This window comes from Oxyura jamaicensis, chromosome 28 (genome assembly GCF_011077185.1).
Source record: "Oxyura jamaicensis isolate SHBP4307 breed ruddy duck chromosome 28, BPBGC_Ojam_1.0, whole genome shotgun sequence".
NCBI classification, from domain to species: Eukaryota; Metazoa; Chordata; class Aves; order Anseriformes; family Anatidae; genus Oxyura; species Oxyura jamaicensis.
Window position 1 is genome coordinate 5,208,209 of NC_048920.1, and position 22,791 is coordinate 5,230,999.

At 41.9% G+C, this 22,791-nt stretch overlaps 1 protein-coding gene across 3 annotated transcripts in view; it reads right to left on the reverse strand.

The window, feature by feature from the left end:
- Positions 1-3,859: 3,859 nt before the first annotated feature.
- Positions 3,860-22,791, reverse strand: part of NFILZ (NFIL3 like basic leucine zipper) — a 21,008-nt gene continuing 2,076 nt past the window's right edge. Inside the window, exons 1-3 of one of the 3 annotated variants that reach the window (XM_035348382.1) lie at positions 11,278-11,317; positions 10,768-10,928; positions 3,860-7,619 (exon numbers count right to left, since the gene is read on the reverse strand). In XM_035348382.1, coding sequence (XP_035204273.1) covers positions 6,701-7,597 — 897 coding nt within the window. In that variant the 5' untranslated portion in view covers positions 7,598-7,619; positions 10,768-10,928; positions 11,278-11,317 and the 3' untranslated portion in view covers positions 3,860-6,700. Of the gene's footprint in view, positions 7,620-10,767; positions 10,929-11,277; positions 11,318-18,436; positions 18,511-22,791 lie in introns of those variants that run through there. The other 2 variants (XM_035348383.1, XM_035348381.1) reach the window with 2 other exon arrangements.

Sequence of the window (22,791 nt, forward strand, 5' to 3'; positions counted from 1 at the left end):
GTTTCCAGAAGTCATTGCTAACTTTTCCTACCTCGGTAATGATTCAGTTTTGTTCCTTAGCTAAAGGTCATCATTAACTCATGCTCTTAAGGGAAGACTCTGTATTCATCTCTCCATCTAACTCTGTGAAGGTGTGAAAAATGGTGCATGAAACATGCAAGATTTGTTGCTGATTTTTAGCATGTACACTGTCCAGCAGCAGAGGAACCCCCTTTCCAGAGGCAGATGGGCCACAGAAGCCCTTGGACCAGACCGCAGCCCCGCAGCATAGCAGCAGCACCTGCCTCCCATGCTCCTAATGGACCAGTCCTCCCTGAGCCCACCCTGTTGCTTTGTGATCTCATGTATATTTCTGGCATCCACAGCATCCTGTGGTAAGAAGTTCCACAGTTTAACCATGCGCTGCATGAAATAATACTCCCTTCAACTCGTTCTCCATTATAGAAAGCAGTGAGTGTTTTTTCCCTGTTCGAATTCCACAAGACTGCTGTGGTGTGCATTTAGACACCTGTAGCACATCCCTCCCAATTACCTCTTCACAATGGGAGAATCCAGGCTCCGTGCAGAAGCTGTTCTGTGTCACTGCTCGCTGATATTGCCCTGCATCTTCTTGCAGGCAGGAGGAGCAGAATGGCAAATGGCAGCCTAAGTGTGGGCTCAGTGGGGCACTGTGGTGATGGGAAGCATTTATTACTGCTTTTCAGTTACTCACCCTCTGTGATTTAATGTCATGGCTTTTTTCTTTGTGCATTAATTCATTTTTAACATCACTGAATTGCCCCTCAGCAGTCTGCGAGTGGTGAGACTTTCCCCAACTTACCACAGCCATTTTTAGCCTTTTCCAGCCCAACTTTATAATGCCAGAACTTTTTCTCATTCCATTATTTCCCCCATTTTCTCAACCACTTACTGAATAAATTGACTAGAAAACAGATGCAAGCAGTATGCCTCTTACATTGACACCTAAGCTGTATTTCCTAGAATCTGGTTGGGGCTTTTGAGCACTTTCCATTAAGATCAGCAAAACTGTCACCCGAAAATTTTATAGCAAAATGTTTTTATGTTTTGATTTGAGAAAAATGTCTACTGACTGTAAAGGGCAGAGGTGTGCAGAGGGGGAGAGCACTGCTTTAAAATACACCTTAAAATGCCTTTGGAAGTCAGAAAGTCCCTGGCTGAATAGAGCATTGCGCTGTGAATATAGAAGTGTCACAAAGGGCTCCAGGCTGTGCTGTGCCACCTGCAGCAGGGAGATGCCACATCCCTGCCTCCTGCTCCTCTTCCTTTCCCCTCCTATCCTCATGCCCCACACTCCCCAGGCATGGTCCCTGCTGCCACCTGGGCACTTTTCCCACTCTGGGGCCACAGATTTGAATCCCTGCAGACAGCAAAGGTACTTGAAGTGAAGGCTCTCATTTCCTGAGGAAGTCCTGTAACCACCAGCTTATATGCAAAACAAAAGGCTGATATTTATACACCATTTCTTCCTTCACTGGTTGTGCTTTCGAATGACAGTGATCACGGCTCTGGCACAGCCTGTGCTGGCCGCCTGCACCAGGGAATCAGGCTCCACACACACGGCAATGCTTCTGGCATGGAGGCTCGTGCCAAAGGAGCAGCCACAGGCCTTGGCCCTGCTCCTGTCTCAAAAAGCCTCCAGCCTGCATGTGGGACTTGATAATGATGCAAACCACCTCGTGCATGGAACTGTGGCCGTCATGGGGAGGGAAACTACAGGTCCTCGGTTTTAGAAGTAAAAACCATCTCTGCCTGAGGGAGCTGGAGGATAGTGAAAGGGTGCACTGCGGAGCCAGATTTAACAGTTCCTGCCTTCAGATTTCCTGCTCTGCTTTATTTCCAAATTTCACCTCTGCCATAAGAGTAAGCATCACCAAAGAATACTGGTGAGCACAGGCATGTATTTGCCAGTGTCAATAATGATATTACATCTCTGGCATTGGTTTATGTTTTACCATGGCTTCAGTCAAGGATATGATCTTATATGCCAGTCATTGCTGAACCAATCTTTTTCCTCTGACCCTTCAATTCTGGTAGGTATATAAAAAAAGCCAGAATATGTTTTTGAGGGGATACAGACAAGTTCATGGGGCTTGGATCTCTTACCTGATGGACAGTATATGTAATAAAACATACAAGACATGCAAACTCTCTTTTACTTCCCTGCCACTTGGGCCTGAGCCCAATTTTATCCATAAAAATCTCCCTGTGGTTTTTCAGGTCGGATATGCAAAGCTTCTAGAGTTTCTCCGCACCCAAAACTGATGCTGTGAAACTGAACTGGGTGAACCCCAGTGCCTAGAGCTGGTGGGCAGCAGAAGAGTGCCCCTGCTTCCTTCCCCTGCCATGCACCTGGCCCTCGGAAAACCTGAAATACTTCCCTTGCCTCCCCCTTCAGACATGCATACAGTTGCTTTCTAATATAACACTCACCCCTGCAATTAAATAGTTTGAAAACTACCTGAAATTACCATGGAACAAAGCCTGGTTAATGAATTAACTTCTAAGCTGAAGCAGAAATAGGCCAGTCCTCTTCCAGGTGAGCCCTGTGGCTTTCATGATCTGAAAAAATCAGTACAATAAAGGCTCTTCTTTGAAGACATTATCGTATTTGTGGATGGGGTATCCAACAGAGAAGGCCTCAGGTGCCAGCAGGAAGCTCTCTAGGAGAAGACAGCAACGGGGAAAAGGAGGGAGTGGGAATACCCCAGACGCAAACTCTGGAGAGGAAGCAGCAGTGGAGAAGGGGCTGCAAGCAGGAGAGAGACATATGAGGTGTGGGGCTATGGCAGGCTCACTTCACCACAATTTTGAGCCCCAACTTACCACTCCTGCCACCTACTTGCCCTCTCGCCCAGCAGCTCCCATCACCTTCCACCCAGCTCCAGGCTTGGCCACATGTGGGAAGCATTGCTTGTTGCCTCCCCATCCGCAGTGGAGCTCCATTCGCTCCCCACCTCTGGACCTGCGGAGTTAGACCAGAGGCAGCGAGTCCAGGGCACTGCAGGTCCCCATGGGCCATGCCCCCCCGCTAGCACCCAGCCCTGGCACCAGGCTGCTGCCCCTACCCATGACAACAGCTCGCTGGGGTGCTTGGAGCCAGAGGAGAGCCCTGCTCTGATCCGGTGGTGGCTGGGAAGGGCAGAAGTAGGGGGAAGCGGCTTCTTCGAGCCAAGTAACGTCTAAGCCACCTTCTTGCTCTGGGCTGTCTCTACCTATTCTAAGGGTAAGAGAGGACCGGGGGGATAGTACAGGAAACAGACACACTTGTGGTTTCTTTTAATTTACAAGCATCACCATGGCAAGTTTCACACCTGAAGAGCAGTTGCAGCATTCTGGTTTCCCCTCGTGCCAGCAGGTATAGTAGCGTTCTGCACCTCATGCTGCCGCCAGCCTGGGGCCTTTGACCTTGGTACCCACAAGCAAGAAGACCCACCAGCTCCTCACACCAACCTGAGCACCATGGTGCTTGAGATGGACAGCCAGCTGTGCTGATGCTCACTGGGAGTCACACCGGTAGCTCATCTGCAGCATGGCAGCTGCAAGACTCCAAGGTGGAGAGCTGTAGCCCTGCTGCAAGCATGTGGCCAAACACAGAAGGAAAGGATATTTATAGGCAGAGGGATCTGAAAGGTATGTGCCCCACAGCCTGTTTGATCCATGCCCTTCGTAACAGCTACCTGTGCTCCTTCTGAGCAGGACTTACCTCCAAGTGACACATCTATCCTGCTGGCTGCTCCCAAGGAGGAAGTCTCATTGCAGACACAATCCCAACAGACAGGCCAATACACTTTACATCACTTCTGGAAACAGAGTTTTATTAGGTATAACCTGTTGATACTCCTCTGCTGCCCACATCACCCTACGTACAGTTTACATTATAGAATCAGAGTCACAAAATGGCTGAGGTTGGCAGAGACCTCTGGGTCCATCTGGTCCAACTCCTGTTCAAGCAGAGCCACCCGGAGCAGGTTGGCCAGGACCATCTTAATTGGACTGTCCAAGGAGGGAAACTCTGCAACATCTCCAGGCAGCCTGTGCCACTGCTCAGTCACCTGTATGGTACAGAAATGCCTCATGATGTTTAGACAGAGCCTCCTGTGTTCCAGTTTGTGCTCACTGCCTCTTGTCCTGGCACTGGGCACCACTGAAAAGACCTGGCTCCATCTTCTTTGTGCCTTCCCTTCAGCTATTGACAGACATTGATAAGATCTCTCCGAGCCTCCTCTTCTCCAGGCTGAACAGCCCCAGCAGTCCCAGTCCCCCTCCACAAATAAGGGACCTCTTTTCCAAACCAATATGAGGGATTTCTACATCCCATGTCAGATAGCATTTCTTTTCCTTTTACACTGTCTTACTGTTGGTGCATTATTGGTGTTAGCTATAAAAACATTTTCTAGAAAAATACTCTTGACAGTTATCCTTATTCTGCAGAGCCTGACATGCTAGTGAGAACAGTGTGACACGTCGCAGTACTGGGCAGTACTCTGAACAGCAGAGCCAGCAAAGCAGACTCCCAGGTGTCTAAGCTGAGGCTGAGCTCCCACCTTCATTGTCCATTATCCAGCAGGGCTGAGCAGGCAGAGCAGCTTTTCCATCAATATGGATGTGATAGGCTTGTGCTACATGGTCAGGGTTCAGTCCTGCAGGGGAACAATGCTACCCTGACTCACTGCCATGGCTGCAGCGCAGACTTTCCCAAAAACCAAGTCGTAGGAAGACAGGATGAACAGGGGAAGTGTCAGAGCAGAAACCCCAAGGCATACATACATTACATGCAGCGTGTACACAGGTAAAAGGGAGCAAAATGCTTTAAAAAGGGAACGGGGCTGAACCTGAAGGCATTTGATATCAAAGTCTGGAGATATGGATCAGAGCAGTCTCCTGAAGGACAGGGTGGAAACTCCCATCACCAGGAATAGATAACTAAGGTAGAAACAATGATAGAAGTGTCCCAGCACCAACAGACCTTGGATGCTTGGAGTCAGAGCAGAAGCACTGTGGGAGAACTGAGTACCAGTTTGGAATACTTTCAGTACTCAGTACCAGAACTGAGGACTTTCCACAAGAAAGCCAGATATTTTGCCAATGCTTCCCAGCGTCTCCATGCACACTTTTGCTGGGAGGGAGCATTTCCCACAGCCCAGACAACACAGGGGAGCCTCGGGCCAGGAGTGAGCTGGTTGCCTTATCCCCACAAAAGGGAATCCACTCACAGGGCATGCTGGACTTCTCCCTTCCTGCCACAGGTACTTCCTCCAGGGATGGAGATCAGTGCCTACATATCCAGAAGGTCCCTCAAGCAGCAATGTGGCCTTTACAGTTTTTAGGAAGTCCAGCCCATTCTGTTCCATATCTGCAGCTCCTACAGTGGTGCTGCATACTCTGTGCCAGCAGGGACCCAAAAGATCACACTTATTATAATCCTCTAGTATTTCTGAGTGCTGCAAATCTGCCAGGCACTGAAGCACAAGAGGAATCTTCTGTGCTAGGTCTCCAGTTTGGTCTCTCCAGCTTTCACAGTGTGGTAAATGGAAATAATTGATCAGTTCATCCAACGTGAATCCAGTACTGGGCCAGTCAAGGTTTACCTTGAGTAATATAAGCAAACAGGTATTGACTGAGATGCTCACTTGCATTTAAAGCCAGTAAAATAATATATTTTTTAAAATATTAGAAAATCTAAAATGTTGAAATGTTTTCTGTTCAGTTTGTTAACAATTGTGCTAACAATATGTTAATTTTGCTCTTAAAAAAATAAATTGTGATTCATTTCAAAATAGGGAAACTTTTCAGTTAGCTCAGCTAAAGTTAAGTGCATGTTTTATAAAGGCAAATTCCAAATACAGAAGTATCATTTTTGAAAATGCCTTTTTTACAAAGAAAGAAGTAAAACTAAGATATATTTTGCATTTCATTAAAAAAAAAAAAAAAAAAAAAAAATTTAGTCCTCCAAGATACCTGTTGCAAAGACAAATGAAACTAACTTTATCTTCTGGACCACACTGTCTCTAGTCAAAGAGAAAAAAAGAGTTCATTGCCTCTGAAGATAAATTACGATGAAGCAAGAATAAAATGGACTAGGTTCTGCACTCAGACCTCTCTCTTTTTATCACTATTCCTTTTTCTTGCTCTAGACTGGAGGGTCTGAAACTGTTTCCATCAACAGTTTCAGCACAAACAATTAAAACTTTTGCCTCATTAGTGATGATGAAGGTGATGACAAAGCAAAGGGAATGAAAATGGAATTTTAATGGTCAGTTTAAAAGGGAATTACTCCAAGAAGCTGTAGTCATGTTGTGGAAACACTATTGCATTACATGGTGTGGGCACCACCTCCACTGTCTTAGCATCTTCCTGCCTCTGATCCCTTCACACCTCAAATTTTAGTTCAGTTTCTGAGCAGAGCAGCCAGGTGAAGCTGAGACTTACCCAGCAACTGTGGGGTCTAGCAGGTTCCGTACAGGAATGTCGACCTAATGACCAGCTGCAGTTGTTCTTTAGTAATGCAGCCCAGCTTTATAAACTCCCTTATCATATATGCAAAACAGATAAAATTATTGCCTTCTTTGAAATATAAGCCATTTCCCTCCCACCCCCTCCTTCCAAACCTTTCATGTCATTGGAAGGTCTCACCATCGGCCCCCAAGGAGGCTCCCAAGGAGGCTCTTCCTCTTCTCCCTTAGCGGGAGTCCAGGCCACTCTCCTCTGAGCCACTGAGGGCTTTGGTCTTAATCCGGAGTTTGTGAGGCAGAGCAGAATAGCTTCGGCCCTTAGGATGATCTTCTGAAGGGCAGGGCAAACTATATGGGGGTAGGGAAGTTTTGGGCACTTGCTGCTCATCATCTTCATCTGAGACAGCTGTGGTGCTCTCCTTGTTCACCTCTGCTGGACTGGGAGAAGGGGACAAGAAGCAGGCACTGCCTGAGAAAGGCAAATGGAAAGAATATTTGTTGGGGCAGTTGTAATCGAGGAAAGGAGAGCAAATTGTGGATCTGAAGGCTGAATCAAGTCTCTTTGGCTGGTGAAGGTCAGGTGTGTTCATAGGAACCGGCTTTGCATCACAGCCAAGGATGTTGCTGGATGAGTCAAAGGTTTTGCATGAAAAGTCAGCTGGCTCCAGCACCTTTGGCACAAAGCTCTTTGTTGTGAAGAGGCAGGAATCTCCAGCAAAGGGCTCCACCTCGGGGAATGGGGAGGCTATTTTGTGCCCTCTGAAATAAATTCCCAGGAAGTCCTGGAGGGAGCGGCCCTGGTAGGTGCTGGTGTCTGGGCTGATGAGCCCAAAGCGCAGCTTCAGGGACAGCAGCTCTGTCCTGAGGATGGCATTCTCCTCGCTGAGAGCAGCCAGCTGGCTTTCCATGGCAAAGTCATTGAGACGCCTCTTCTCCCGTGAGCGCTTAGCCGCCTCATTGTTCTTGCGCCTCTTCTCCCAGTACATGTTGTCCTTCTTCTCATCTGGCATGAACTCCCGCTTGCGCCGGGAGGGCCCTCTCACCTTGCTGTGGAGGAGCTTTTCCTTGCTGTGCTGAAGCGCAAGGTCACTGATGGTGCTCAGTGGTGTCATGAAGTTGTCCATGGTTGCCAATACCACCCCGGTTCTGCCAGAATTAAAACATAAAACTATTACCACTAAAGATGCTATTAATTAATACCAGTGAATAAATTAACATAGTCATACAACTTTTTTTTTCTGTGTTAGTCACACCAGTAGAGTGAGCACATCAATGCACTTAAATCTCACCAGTGTCCTCAAAGTCCACCATGGTGTACCCAAAAAACGTGTACAACTGAGAGAGTTAGAGAGGATACTTTTTGCTGACTCCGTGAATTATCACAAACACTGTGCCTGACTTCAATCAGGATATCAAAAATTGCTTGCACATACTACTAATCTCCCACTGATCTCCCACTGCCTTTGCATCGGAAGTCAGCCTCCTTTCCCCTGTTTTACAGATAAGGAAGGTTCAGGAAGGAGAACTGATTTGCCTTAGTCATATGACTTAGTAGCAAGGCAGTAGGATGAAACAGGATTGCAGATCAAGTGCATCTACTCAGTCCCAATTTTTCCTCAAAATCCCTAGTCTTACTCTGGAAAGCTAGATTTGAGGATGTTTGTTATTTTGATAGGTCTGTAAGCAACTGTGGATGAACAAGTGTGGTCTAGAAGCTACTTGTACTGTTGGCACAGCTGTCCACAAAAGTCTCCATCTGAACACAGTGACCATGGTCACTGACTACAGAAAGAAGCTAGCAGAGAAGACCAGTGATGCAGTCTATGTTGGAAAATTAAATTAATAAGAGATCACAGGACAACTGCAGACAGTTGTCACACTGCACATCCCCACCTAAGCTGTAAGCTTGCTGTAACACAGGGATCTTCCAGGAAAATCATCTCAACACTCCTGCCCTGGGAGGGATTGTGTTGATCAGGTGTCAATGTCTAGAAGTAAGGACCTGCATGTGGTTCCTTCAAACACCCTCTGTACCTCACAGACACCTAGACAGGGAGCTTAGCATGAGATGCTTCTCACCCTGAAGGTTTCACATACAATCAGCTGAACTCCCTGGGATATTGTCTACTGCCTGTAAAAGAGCCCAATGACTACTTATGGTTTAGACCTGCAAGCACCTTAGGTCAGGTGAGAAGAATCATATTTTGTGAGCCTAACAGAAGATTTGGGAAGCTGCTTTGTGGAATCAAGAGGAGACAATTTTTTTATAAGAGCTCTACAGGATAGATAGCGAAGGAGCAGAGGAAGATCCAACTCAGAAATGCTCCACTGAAATACTTCTCAGAACCTAGGTCCCTTCTAATAAAAAGCTGGGCCACAGGGAGCAGCCACTTTGATTGTTGATTAATGCACCGAAACTTAGGTATTTGCCATATTTCCATCCCTAAGGCCCCCCATTTTAGCCTTGTGATTACATGATGTTGGGATCCACAAAGACCAAAGGACAAAAAATGGCTGAGATGCCCTCCACACTGTCTGGCAGGTTGCAGTACACTTCACTAGTACTGCAATGCTCTCATGGCTTGCCATGTAGCTAGAACAATAATAGTAGCTGTTTGTATAATTGCAAAGTGCTTTTCTGAGTCATGGACAGAACATCACCAAGGTTCCTGGCAGAGTTGGTCAGAGTGCTGGGGAGCGGAGGGCTGGCTGACATTTTCAGCTGAAAAATTTCCCTCCCCTAAGAAAAAAATGTTCCCCTAAGAAAAAAATGTTTTTGTCTGAAAATTGCCAGAACTCCGAGGACACAAAATCAGCTTAACACCCATTATTCAGTTTTTAGCCAGTAACATTCAGTTTGAGCATTTTTATCTTTCAAACAGCTATTTAGGAATCAGATTAAATGGCCATGTTCAGAGGAATGGCTAAAGTGAGGAGGAAAACTCTTTTAGAAAGCCTGGGCCATATATGTTAGCGTCATCAGATGTTGTAAGCTTGTGAAAATCTGCCATGTGACCTTTCTGAAAATCAACACTTCTAATAATCAGCATGACTATTAGCCAACATTCTTACTAAATCAATTAGTTACATGAGTGACATGATTTGCCCTTTTCTTGGTGATAACCAGCTACAAGCAAATACAAAGATGTGATTCAAAATCTCTGAGGGCACATCACCTTGGGCTGGGATGGTGCATTGCTCAGAACACAGAAGGGAACTTATTCAGTGAAGGACCTACAGAGTCAGAAACAATAAAGAGCCATAATTGGGAACTTCGTTTGCTCTGCACAAGCGTTCACATCGACACTAGCCAGAAAAGCTCATGTATCGGTGGAAAACATAAACAATTCCTAAACACTGTCCAGTTGAAATATGTTTGGAGTCTTTTGAAAATTTCCAGAGTTCTTCACTATCCAAGTATCATGTAAAAGACCGCATTTGAGTGTTTAGTTTTCCAAGAGTGACTATTGATTTCTTAAGGATCCAACATAAGAAATCATAAAGAGGACAAAAGGTTGGTAGCAAAATACTCTTTTTGCTTACTTGCATAGCACCACGATCTTTGTTTTCTTGCACAGCACTCACTGAAAATCATATCCCTTTTTAAGGTATATCAAGCTAGTACTCAACAGTGAAGCATTAAAGACCACTAGAGGATTTCGAAAATCAAGCAATGTGTGAATGTAGATGAAGGAATTCCATCACATACACAAAGAGTTAAATACATATCATACAGCAGAAATGTGAAAAATGAACCTAAAAATGATAATCTTCTGCAGAAGCTATTTGATTAAGTATTTTGTTACTTGCAGGCAAAATATCTGCTCTTAATTTTCACCGATTTAAAGACCTTCAGTATTGGCAGGTTGTCATCTACTATGATCTCTGCACAATGCAGACCTGCAAAATAGACAAATCCACATCTATCTGCTGTCCTAGTTTGTTCAGCGTGACCAGAGCTCTTTTCTGGTTTAAATCAGAACAAGTTCCAGAAAAGTACTCTCTGTCCAAATCAGTGTGATTTTGTAATTAAATACATTTGGAATGCATTTGTTTTAATTTAGCTGTAACTCTTTGACATCTCAAACACAGTGCAGAGGTTCTGAGGGCAACTAAAGACCAAAACAAAGAATCTCCTTTAGCATGAATATGTTTGGGGTAATTTCTCTGGTTTTTGATCAAAATTACTCTTGATGTCAAAGTATCAAAGGGAGAATTTCAATGAGTGTACCTGTGGTTTCTGACAGCATCAAGAGGCAGAAATATGCTATTGTTTCGGGGCTTAATCACTTACCAGGAATTTTTCAGGTTGGTATTTGACGTGACTTCTTTGTTGAATGAGTCAAAGATGAACAGGTGGCTTTTTCACTGTGTAAACTTATCACCCACATTGGGCAAAGTAGCTTATCTTTTCCCTGTCCATCTCTTGCTCCTGGTGCCTGTCCTTATGAGATCCTATAAGAAGTTTCAAGATTGCTGTAACCAACACTCATTGTTCAATATAGCTGGGAAGCACAGGAAATAAAAGGGACACAAAAGAGGTATTTATGAGACAGAACAAAAAAAAGTAACCAAAAAATGAGCTTTTTCTTCCAACAAATTCCTCTCAGCACATCTGTTCAACCCTTTGCACATTTGTTTAATCACTCACACTTTGATCCATTCTACCAAGGTGGGAGTTTCCTGATGACTTAATACTGCCCAGGTAGAAGCAGATGGGAGTGAAGCAGTGAGAAGTGAGGGCTGAGTCCAGGAGAAGAATCCTGAGAAGCAGGAGTCAGACCAGAGGTACGGCTGTACCTACCTGGAGGCGGGGAATGTTTGGGGACTGTTTGGGTTAGAAGTGGGAGGTAGGGGAAGTTCTTATCGGAGGCAGGATCTGGCCTTTTAAGGGCAAGGAATGAAGGCCTAGCTGGGCCAACATGTGAAAGCATCGAGTCTGAGGCCACAAAGCCTGAAGTCTACCTGTTATTTATTCTGCAGCCCACAAAGTCACACATATACCCACACAGTATTTGTCTTGGGAGTCTTCATGAGTGCAGACTCCATCAATCAAGCACACAAGGTGTCACACAGCTTGTAGCCACAAGAAGTGGAAACATTAATATTAGTAATGATGGTACACGTACATTATGCAACAAATGTTTCATAAGATGCATTGGTATCTATTTTTTCTGTGGCAATCACTTAACGACATTCTGATATGTTTAAGTCTTGGCAGGACAACAGACATGCTACGAGAAGCATGGAATGGAAGAGAAAGCACCAAAAAATGGAAATCAGTGATGTTGTTCCTTCATTTTTCACTTCTAATTTTCACTAAAGCTGCTAGTTCAGTTCACACAGAGCATGTTTCTGAAGCCCAGTCACTGGACAGAGCAACAACTTTTCTAGTCTCCTACTTTTCTGAGCAGGCAGAAAGCAAGCTACATTTTTATGTAAAAACTTTTAAATACATGCATACATACATGCACCACCTCTACAATGCATCTGATTGGTTTTGGTGCTGTCCAAGGATAGAAAAGTTGATGAACTCAGCAAGAATTTGCTTCCAGGATTAAATATCTCAATTATAATTTGAGTCTGTATGGGACAGATAAGCTGCAGGGGACACTCACGGCTGCACAGGGCTGAACGTGTAATGTCTTGGTGTAATGCCAGTGCTAAACCATTTACATGTCCGTGAAAGCATCAGCATGTTACACTGCGGTTTTTGTACATGCACTCGACATGGTTGAAAGACCCTCGCTTCTGGTAAAATGGCTTTTAGTCTGCTAACAGAAGGCCATGATAGGGCTCAGGGTCCAAAAGTCTGATTCAGGTGCAACTCTCCTTCTTTCTCTTATCTCCACCCTGAGCAGCAGCTCAGAGCAGACTCTGATGAACTGTACTTTCTAGAAGCCTGTACAAAGTCCTCCAGCAAAAATACATATCTAACAGGAACTGCTTACTGCAGATATACAAGATGATACACATTTTTCTTTAAACAAAACACACTGCCTCACAAAACACTGGTGAATCTCACTTTTTTGTGATCATAAATTAAGCCCTCAACTCTCAAATTATTTCATTCTTTCTCCCAAGGATGCAATAAAATTTGAATAGTTCTAGCAAAAGGCAACCAGAACAGGCATAGATTTAAAATAGTTTCTGTATACAACAATGCTAACTCATTATTTCTTAAGAATAAAGATCATGTGCTAGAGCTATCAAGCAGTGGATATCAAAGAAAGAAAAGGAAGCATGTCTTCATGCAATATAAAATTTAAATGTGTAGTTCATTGCCTTGGGATGGTGTGTCAATCAAAAATAAAAGTGGAATCAAAAAAAAAGGTAATACAAAAGATCGCACCAGGCAAATCTTTGAACTGACACAATCTAATTGTTCTTATACCCTGAAATACCAGGTAAATTTGAGTATTATATAAATTTCCAGTGAGTGTGTTATAGCATTTGTAGAATAGAACTGTAGCTGTGGGTCTCTCATCTTCTCTTTGAATTACAACAGAGAATGAGCCAAATCTCATACTAAATTCAATCATTTTAATAAAGTGAATATTTATATCCTTTTCAATTTACTAATTTTTAATGTACAAATCTAGATGTTACCGCTTCTCATATGACTTCCCTTTCTGTAAGTTGCAGTCTTTTTCTTAAATCTTCACGTCCAATTTTTTCCCCCTACTTATTCTACATAAATATCTACAATCATCAATTATGTTTTTGATCTTGGTCTCATTTATAAACAGAGCTGAGAGGACTATTTTTAACCAAGAATACAGGAATTAAAGTCCAAGTATAAATCTACATATATTTACTTTACAAAGGAAAAATCAGTGTAATTTAGAAGTGCACTTAGTGACTTAGTATAACTCCTCTGTGTTAGAGATTTCTTTACTCTGAAGTGAAAGTGTACTATTAAAAAAACAACAACAACAACAACCACAAACAAGCAAAAGGTAATTCAAAATGATTCATTTGTCATGGTAGTGGTGAAGTCCTTCCCAAGACATGCACAGATCTCAGCACATATTATTTACTTGATTTTAACTATAACTTCTAAAACCAAAAAAAAAAGGAAGAAAGCTCCCACTGTTTTTTTTTGTTGTTGTTGTTGTTTAAATAAACACATAATTCTGCTACACAATTAACTACCCCAGTGAAAATTTTCAGATTAATCTTTTATTTCCAACTTCCTAACTGCACATGATTCAGCGCCCATATACATAAGAGGCAATCCACAGAAACATCACTGGAGTTTATTCTAACTGTATCATAGTTAAACTGGGAACAGAATTTAGGATTGAAGGAGTTTAAATTCACACAAAGTTTGAGCCACGCTGCCCTTGCTTTATGATGATATAAATTAGCTTGACAGTTGCCCATTTTTTCACTCTTATGTCAGCTTAAACTAAATCAGAACTCGTTTGTTAATCTCAAGATGGTCTACTGCTTAAAGTGTCTAGCCCACAGGAATTATTCAGAATGTACACTGATAAAACGAGATAATAAACAGGCCCTGGTGAGCATGGCACGATTTACAATAGAAACCCTGAAAACTTCTAGCAGAAACACCATGCGGTACAAACACTGCACTGTAAGCACCTTAGTGAACAAGTTTCGGTCCCCTCTGCTGCTTGTGCTGTGGTTTGGTAGTATCTCACAATGCTCTCTAAATTTACCAGCCTATTCCAGATAAAAGGATATCATTCTAATTACTCATATTCCTGATTATTTCACATTCACACTAAAGCAGCAATTAGCAGGTGCTATTGAGGAATAGATATTACTAATTTTTTGCATTTCAATGGGAGATGACTTGGTCTATTGACTGAAGTGGTCAGAGAAGGAGAAAACAGAGCAGAGGCTACTGCCCTGCATTCCTGAGCTTCCGGATGAGTCCTTCTGCGGTTGGTACTGGCAGACTCATTCTTGTTTGTGCAGCTTTACACTTAAATTTAAAACAAAACTGTCTAAGGAACAAATAGAATATGCCAAAGCCATATAGCTGCTGCATATCTGTTTTGAAAACACCCAAATGATTGTTGGCTAACGCTGCCAAAGGTTGCTGCAAGTCTGTCAATTGTGATATCTTTACAGAGCCTCAAAACTGAGCATTTTCACCGTAAGGTCCAAGTGTTCTAAAGCCTGTTTTCCACAGAGGTTTTGTACTCAACTGGGCGCTTGTTTGAAAATCAGATTCCAGGACCCTGTAAGGATTCTCTGGAGTCAATCTCTTTTAAAACCTGGACACAGCCTCTGAGTCTGTAGAGGAAAACTTGATTTTCAGGGGTCTGAAAGATATATTTAACTTTCTGGTGTACTAGGCTCAGAGAGATTAAATCATTGCTTTTGGGCCTTAATCACAACATGGTGTGTTAGGGTTGATTTGTAGGTTTGTCTTTTGGTCTTGAAGTATGAGACTTCAAGAGATGTGAACCTACCCAAATTTACCAAACTACCTGCAGCCAAAGTGCAGGTTCTTACAGCTTGTCAGCTGTATAAACCTTCCTTGATTCCATTACTTGCAGTCAAAGCCCATACCACTGTGGAGGCTGCACTGCCCATGGTAACTAGCCTCAAAGCTAGCTCAGGTATTGCTCTTTGTTGAACAAATTGACCTCTAAATTTTAACGTGGGTCTACAATGGATATTAAGACTGGAAATGCTCTCAAAAACTCTTAAAACCGCAAAGTTACTTATGATTCTTTGCAAGCTACAGTTTTGCAATTCTTGGTCTGCAAATCCCTTGGTGTGTGGTGCTGGTGAATAAAGAAATCTCCAAAGTTTGTTCCATCCAGCTTGCCTCTGCTTCCAAGACACCTGCACCCATCACACCACAGATCAGGGTTATACTAAGTGCATAAATGTTCTAAATGTTCTTTTTAATTTTTTAATTTTTATTTTTTCCCCGGGAAACCACTTTAAAGAAACTCCTTTAATTTAAAAATGCTTGAGGAAGCCTCAGCATTTTTTTTTTTTATTGTTTGGGTGGAGAGCATCAACTTTTCAGCAGACTGTGCTTGGCTGGGATAGTTTAGTTGAATTCTGAAAGATGGGATTCTGAAACTCAAGTGTTTCAGCAGAAGGCACAAAATCAGTCAGTATTTTCAGAACATTTTTGCTGATATTTTTAAACAACAACTGAAACTTTCTTTGGAAAGCAAGCTACAGCTGAAAAACAGGCTGGATCTGAGTATTTTGTAGACATGTTTTAGTTGTCTTATTCCTTCAGTTTCAGCACCGAATAGGCAGACCCTGCTCCAGGAATATATAAAGCATGAATAACTGAATTGTGCCTTTTCCACTTGCCAGTTCTGCACCACACAGTGCCTGGTAGCACAGAGATATCTGAGCTATTTCATTTGGATGGAGTGATACTGAGACAGACAAGAGTTCCCTCAAGCTAACTCATGTCAACAAGATCACTTACCCTACCAGGGCACAGCCACATTTATTACTGCAACTTGTGTACCAGCAGTAAGCTGAAGCACATTCAGAGAGCACCGATTTGCAGGACCAGACCTCATACTGTATCAAATCTGTGTCACATCACTTATAGTAAAGCAATAAATAAGGCATAAGAAGATCATGCCACACAGGGGTGTGGATGGTGGCTACGAACCTCTTAATTCTTGTGTGTGAAGGTTTTATGTGGCCTTCTATGGTGGGGCTCAGGATGGTGGGGCTGCATTTACCTTGGTGTAACTCTGGAGCAGGTCTTTCACTTGCACTGCTATTGGGAGCTGGCCCGGCGGGCACTGGAGGTGGATGTCCACAAGTGACGTGCCGCTCGTGGGATGTGCAGTCCTGCACTGCTCTCCGCCTCGCTCTGCCTTACCCAGGGATGGAAAATTCCTTCTGGTTCATACTGAATCTGACAAAAACTGCTGTCACACCAGCTTCTTTAAAATGAAGATCAATTCATGAAGATAAGCTCATAATTATCTGAAAGTTACCCCAGATGTTATAGCAATGCCTCGTCAAGAGGAAGAAGTGAGAGGCAGACCAGACTAACAGGTAAGTCCCTTCCTCCCCATAGCACAAGAATGTCGTTGCAGGCTACGAAATCAATAAGTCCTGAGACTGTGTTTGAAATTAAGTGTAGGCTAAGAGCTTTTTGTGTGAGGAGGCCAGAAATGCTGGCTTAAGCAAAGCTGCCGCTGACTTTTGCAAGTCTGTGGCTTTCAGTCTTGGAAATGAGAAGTCAAGAAACATCAGAAAATAATTCAACACCTTTCTGATCTTTCCTAGACGTAATCAGCCATGGTTAGTAAGTCTTAAGGACATATGAAAACCCCATTTTAAAAGCTGTGAGCCATCATTTGCAAATGACAAAATCTCCCACTCCATCCCTGCATGGAAGCTGCAAAGATACCACTGTTACAGAATTATCAACAATATTTTAGGAGGAAAAAAAATAATAAAAAAAATAAAAATAGTAATAATAAAAAACTACTAAAAACAAGGACCTTCCCCTCATTTTCAAAATCCATTCCCTATCAAACACCAGCCATAAGAAGAGAAAGCCTTCTCCTGCAGCTGATATTCCTGACTCCTTTCTTCACCTTTTCATGCCAGAGACACACATATAGGGCAGAGTGCCACAGTTTTGCTAACCCAGCAGTGCTGTCATCCAGATTCCAGCCCTAAGAAACAATTTTGTTATAAGTGAACAAACCTCAACTGAGCTCTCCCACTTGTTCTCTAAGTCTTTTCCTTCTCCTAGCACCTCCAGGATGCAGGACTGATCACAGCATCCCTTTTAAACACCTTCTTCACGATCACAAATAAAACTAATTTAATTGCTTACCCTTCTGTTTCAGAGTGAGAAATTGGTACTCATAAAATAGAAAGCATTTTCTCTAAGGTGTGTTGAAGTAGCCTGTCAGGAGTGGAGCACAGATCTCTGTGCATGGTGCCTTTCTCATTGTTTTCTGGCAGGAAGACCCCGATTCCTGTGTTCTTTTGCTGTAGTCCTGTCAAAGGATCTGATGCTGTCTAAAAGCTCTCCTTTTTCTATTTAAAGGAAATAAGCCATTGCTACTGGCTTGTCTTGAAGGCTGCTGGACCTCCTCCACTCTCTGAAGTGTGTGCAAAGGGCTCCCACTGCAGAACGTGATCACATCTCTCATTCATTAACTGTTAATATCAGGATTTTCCATCAGAGGTTTCCCTTTCACTCTGCTATCACAGGAAATAAATGAAACTTTTGAAGATATTGCAAGACAGAGTCATGCATCGGCCACCTTCTGCCTCAGTTTCTATAAGATACAGAACTGGTGGCAAACCCACTTCTACTAAAGATGAAACTCCTCATTTCAGTCCCAGCTCATTGAGTTTTTCTGTGCCCAAAGCAACAGGGTGCTTATCAGTGCTTTGTCAGATTCAAAATGCATACTTCTGGGTAACAGAAGTGAAATGGTTATGTAAATTCACCTGGTGCAGTCCTAGAAATAATATTACTAGCTCAAAACTGATGGCTGCAGATTGTTTTTAAAATCACATGAAAAGATAAGGCTCTAAACTAGTATTGTATGAAGCTACATTGGAGGCAAACCTGGAGTGCCTCTACTAATGCTGTACTACTCCAGATTTCAGCCAGAGCAGCAGAAAGCAGCAGCCAGGCTATAATGTTTTGTACAGAAAATGGAAATACAAAACGATATTTCTCTTCCATCCCTTGGGTCATTCCTTGCAACATTATACACGGTACGCTTTCACTAGACCAAAGCAACAGGAATTTCTGCTTAAACTTCTTGACCACATAAGAAAATAGAGAACGATACCCTTCCTTATCAAAACTCTAAGCCAAATTTTGCTGTTAATGGCATCTTATCTGACTTTCTGTTGTTAATTGCATCTTATCTAGTTTATTGAAAAGGTTTGAAAAAGGAGGGAACTGAGACATAAATTCAGCCAGAATTTGCTGCACACATTTCAGCTAGACACAACGTACTCACCGGTGCGTTTGCTCTTGCCAGGAGCCCTTTGGTCTGCAAGATGCGCGGGAGCACGGGAACAGTCCTCACCTCCCTGAGTGCTGATGCTCGGACAACACTTCACCCCCAGTCGCCGTGGCCTCATTGACATAGTAGCATAGCAAGAGCATGCGTCAAACCTCTACTACACAGCAACTTAGCCAGGAGGTGGAGGACAGCACTGCAGCCAAGGGAAACTGAGTGAAATTTCAAGGAGTGTGAAAGGGCAAACAGCAAAAAACTGGTGTGTGCTCTACAGGGTTGTATTTCAGTGAAAAGGGCAGGGCAGGATGAGGCTGGGTCACGGAGTCCTTGCTTGCAGGTGGACAGATGTTTTAGTGTCCCCCAAATGAAAAATTCTTAAGCTTAATAGGATTTTCATGATATTTGCTGTTTTTCTGGAAAGCATCTACTAGCTGTAATTTCCTCATTAGGTAGGAATCTCAGCTTTTGATTACAGAAAAATATGTTTAGTTCTTGTGGATGCAGACAAAGGATTAAAACTGCATCAGTGTTGAATTGCAGAACCAAGACAAATGGAAAACGTCCCTTCAACAACAACATCTAAAGCAACCTCATATACAAAACAAAACAAAAACTAAAGCTCTTCATAATTCGATTTTACCTCTCAGCATAACTTGATTTGAGAGAACGAATTCTTAAATTTCTAAAAACATGCTGCGAAGAAGACACCTTTTTAAGTAAAAGCTGGAATGTTTTCATAAAATAGTTTCTGATTTACAGTCTCTTTACTAGAGGGTGGCACTTCTCAGACGTCTTAAAGGATGTTGGAATTTAAATAGTGTTTTTCTTAAACAAAGTCTTTTAAGTTTGGCAAGAGAAATGTCAAAGTCTGGAGTCCTTAGTCTTTTCTAAAACACTGCTTGGTGCCTGCAGATTATTCCACTGATGCTGGCATCGAAGCCTTACTACAGTTTGTTACTGCAGTAATTGTTTCTCATAAGCAGAGATGCTAGACATGGAGTAACTAGCATTTAATACACTTATGAACTGTACTTTCCTTCTGCTGACAAATCTTTGTATGTTCCCACAAAATTTAGCCTGTTAAAAGCCACAGCACAGGAAATTTAAAAGTTATGGTGGTAAAAATTGACCATATCTAGGTATTTCAGAATTTTTAAGTCTTCTATTCTGAATGAGACAGAAATGGCATTTGTTGCAAATAGTAACAGGAGGTTCCAACCTTCTGGTATGCCTCTCATGTCCTTCTGATAGGTTTCTTAGTCAACAGAGAGTTATTTACTGTCATACTCTCTTTAAACCTTGAACTACCAAAGCAATGCTGGCTACTAATCTTTCTTTGGTATTATTCATTGAAGGGATTTAAAAATAATCTTGTTCAAAATTTTCACATTTCATATATAGAGTAGTCTTGGAGAATAGGTACTTGCATGTTTCAGCTACACATGAACAGACCATCATAGTTCACTCAAAGCTTCATTCTCCTCCACCCCACTAAAAAGAATGCAGCAAACTCAAATTTCACATTTTATTCTGCTCAAACCTCTGAAATCATAACATACTTGATTTTGCATGTTTCATCAGTAATCACAGGAAGGAAAATGCATGTAATAGTCCCATAAAATCCATAAAGACTTGGGGTGCAAAACTTGCTCTCAGATATCATTAATACCTTTCTACAGGAGGCACAAACCTGCTTCCCAGGTCTGAATTCTGTTGTATAGTTATCAGCCATACAGAGCAGAAAAAACGGTTTAGCTGGGAATGTAAAAAATATACAAAATAGTTTTTCCTCTCTCTGAAGTTACAGTATTGATCTCTTACACCATCTGCACAACTCTTGTCCCCCTCTTTATTTATTTTATATACCCAAATTCTCTCTACAGTTGTAAACTGCAGCTCATGTTGGAATGAGCTACATGTGAGATGCACGCAGAGTTCTTTCCATGACCGATCTGAACATCTGCAAAACTGTTTCTATGGGCTTCAAAGAAAGCATTTTGTTTTTATCTGAAATTAAATGCTTCAGGATAGTTAACCATTCTTCTTTCTTAAGGAACTGATTAATTTCTACATGAAAATGACTCTTTGGAATGAAAATTCACAACATTTGGCTTTGCAAGTCTGAAGTAGCTGTTGTTTAGAAGCATTTTTAATGTTCCTAGGAGCAGCTCCCACTTTTTTAGTCAAAATTATTTGTCAGTGGAACTCTTTAAAAAAACAGTTCTAGGGTCACTAGTGTGTCATTGCTTTTTGAATGTAGTATTTCAAAAAAAAAAAATACCCAATCTAAAAATACCCAAGAGCTGATTTCCTTTCCTGTCTTCGTAGTTATTAATATACTGTCAAACAATACACATGCACATTATGATGTAGGTAATGTTACTTTAAATGTTCTTAAATGAAGAGTAAACCTTGAGAACTGGTTGCTTCTGCTAGTCCAATCTTGCTTCCTAAAATCTGTAATAACAAAAAATATAACTTGCAAAAACAACTAAAACAACCTTACTCCCATTTTCAAAAATAACCTGTGAAATTCAGGAGCAAAATCTACAAAGAAAGTAAATGGGATGTGCTTCTGTAGTAGCAGTTTCAGATATCTACAATCTGTATCTACAACATCTACAATGTTCTAAAATTATTGAGTAATGTAGGTATCTAAATCTCACTGAAACTTAATGAGCCCTCTAAATCCAAAGAACTGGAAATATGAATTGTCTTATGATGCAAGAAATTCCAGAGCCAATTGGGAATGGAGGTGAGCTGCTGTATCAGGTAAGGGACTGTGAGTACAAGAAGTGGAACAGGTATCCAAAGGCCAGGAGGTAACAGCACAAAGTATGAAAGAAAATTAGAAAAGGTTAGAGCCGATACTTTACAATCCTTTTGTAAACCTCATCAAAGTGCTCTGCTAAGTGCTTAAATCCAAGGAGATTTTGCAAATTTGACTTTTAAGGAAAAAAGCTATCTTTCTGTATTTCAGATTAGCACACGTCACTGGTACTGAAAGTCACTGAATGTGAGAGAAAACTGAGTTCCTCCCACAGTCTTAGTTTATTTATTTAATGACAAAACTTTTCAGGTAATCTCACACACACACACAAAAATCTTCAGAAAGAGTTCTTCAGCATACATGTGATATTGATTTACTATTATTAAGTATCTGCTAGCAGAAACAAGACCCTAACTGGAACTACATTTTATGTTGCTTATATAAATAACCAAGCGATTATGCAGATTGAGGTTTGGCAGATTTGCAACATCCAGATAGATACACATCTCTGTCATATATGAGTGTCACTTGCTTTTTCAACAAATACACACTGTCTCAGTAACTTGCATTTTATATCTACAATCTTGCCCCTTATGTAGAAGGGGAAATTTGGTTAATTCCACAGAATTCAGGATGGCAGTTTCATTTTCTTTTGTAACTCAGCTTTTCTCTCTAGAGGTTTGTATACTGCATATTAACTTATGATGACTATAAAATATGAAAAGAAACCTATTTTTGCATTAGACAGAAAGCAAAGAAAGGGCTACTGCTATTACAGGGACCTGAAAAGATTTGAATGCACCATGATTTCTATGTGGTAAGGGATGCTCGAGGAACCTGAGGGAGCACCCTTGTGTGATAGGTGTCCCAATTCCTCCAAGACATCAGGACCTCTCTGTGGGAGCAGCTCAAAAGACCAATTGACAGCACGTCCCCAGTTGCCCTGTAGTTTAGTTGATGGTAAGCACAGTTATCAAGAAACGCTGGGCATACTTCCACCTGCAGGAGAGGAATTGCTGTGTTTTGGAGTTCACTGGAAGCCAGTAGTAAAAGTGTCTTCGAGGTACAGCCTTTGGTTTTGTTCTTACTTCTCTGTAATATTCAGTTCTGGCTGCAGATTTCTCCACCATTTTAAACTGCTTCTAGCACCAAAGACTGCCCTTGAAGTGGAAGTCTGTGAACCTTCTAAATTCATGACTATGGCCTTGTTTCCTCTCTTTAATTAATATAATTAAAATACTTAATGCTTTATCTTCTTCACTGTAATTTTTTTTTTTTTTTTTTTTTTTTTTTTGCTGCCACAAAATAAGGATGGTGAATCCTGGGTAGAAAACTGGCTGATAAATACTCCCTTTCTTCACATAAAAATTTCATGACAGATGTCAGCTTTAAAATTCAAAGCCAAAACTACTTCACCGCAAGATTCAGAAATAAAACACAGTAACTTTACACCTTCCTTCAGGTGTAATAAATATACATCACCTGACACCTGCCTTTATAGAAATTCCCTCTCAGTCTTGTGTCTTTGGAATAGTTTTCTTTCTTTCTTTCTTTCTTTCTTTCTTTCTTTCTTTCTTTCTTT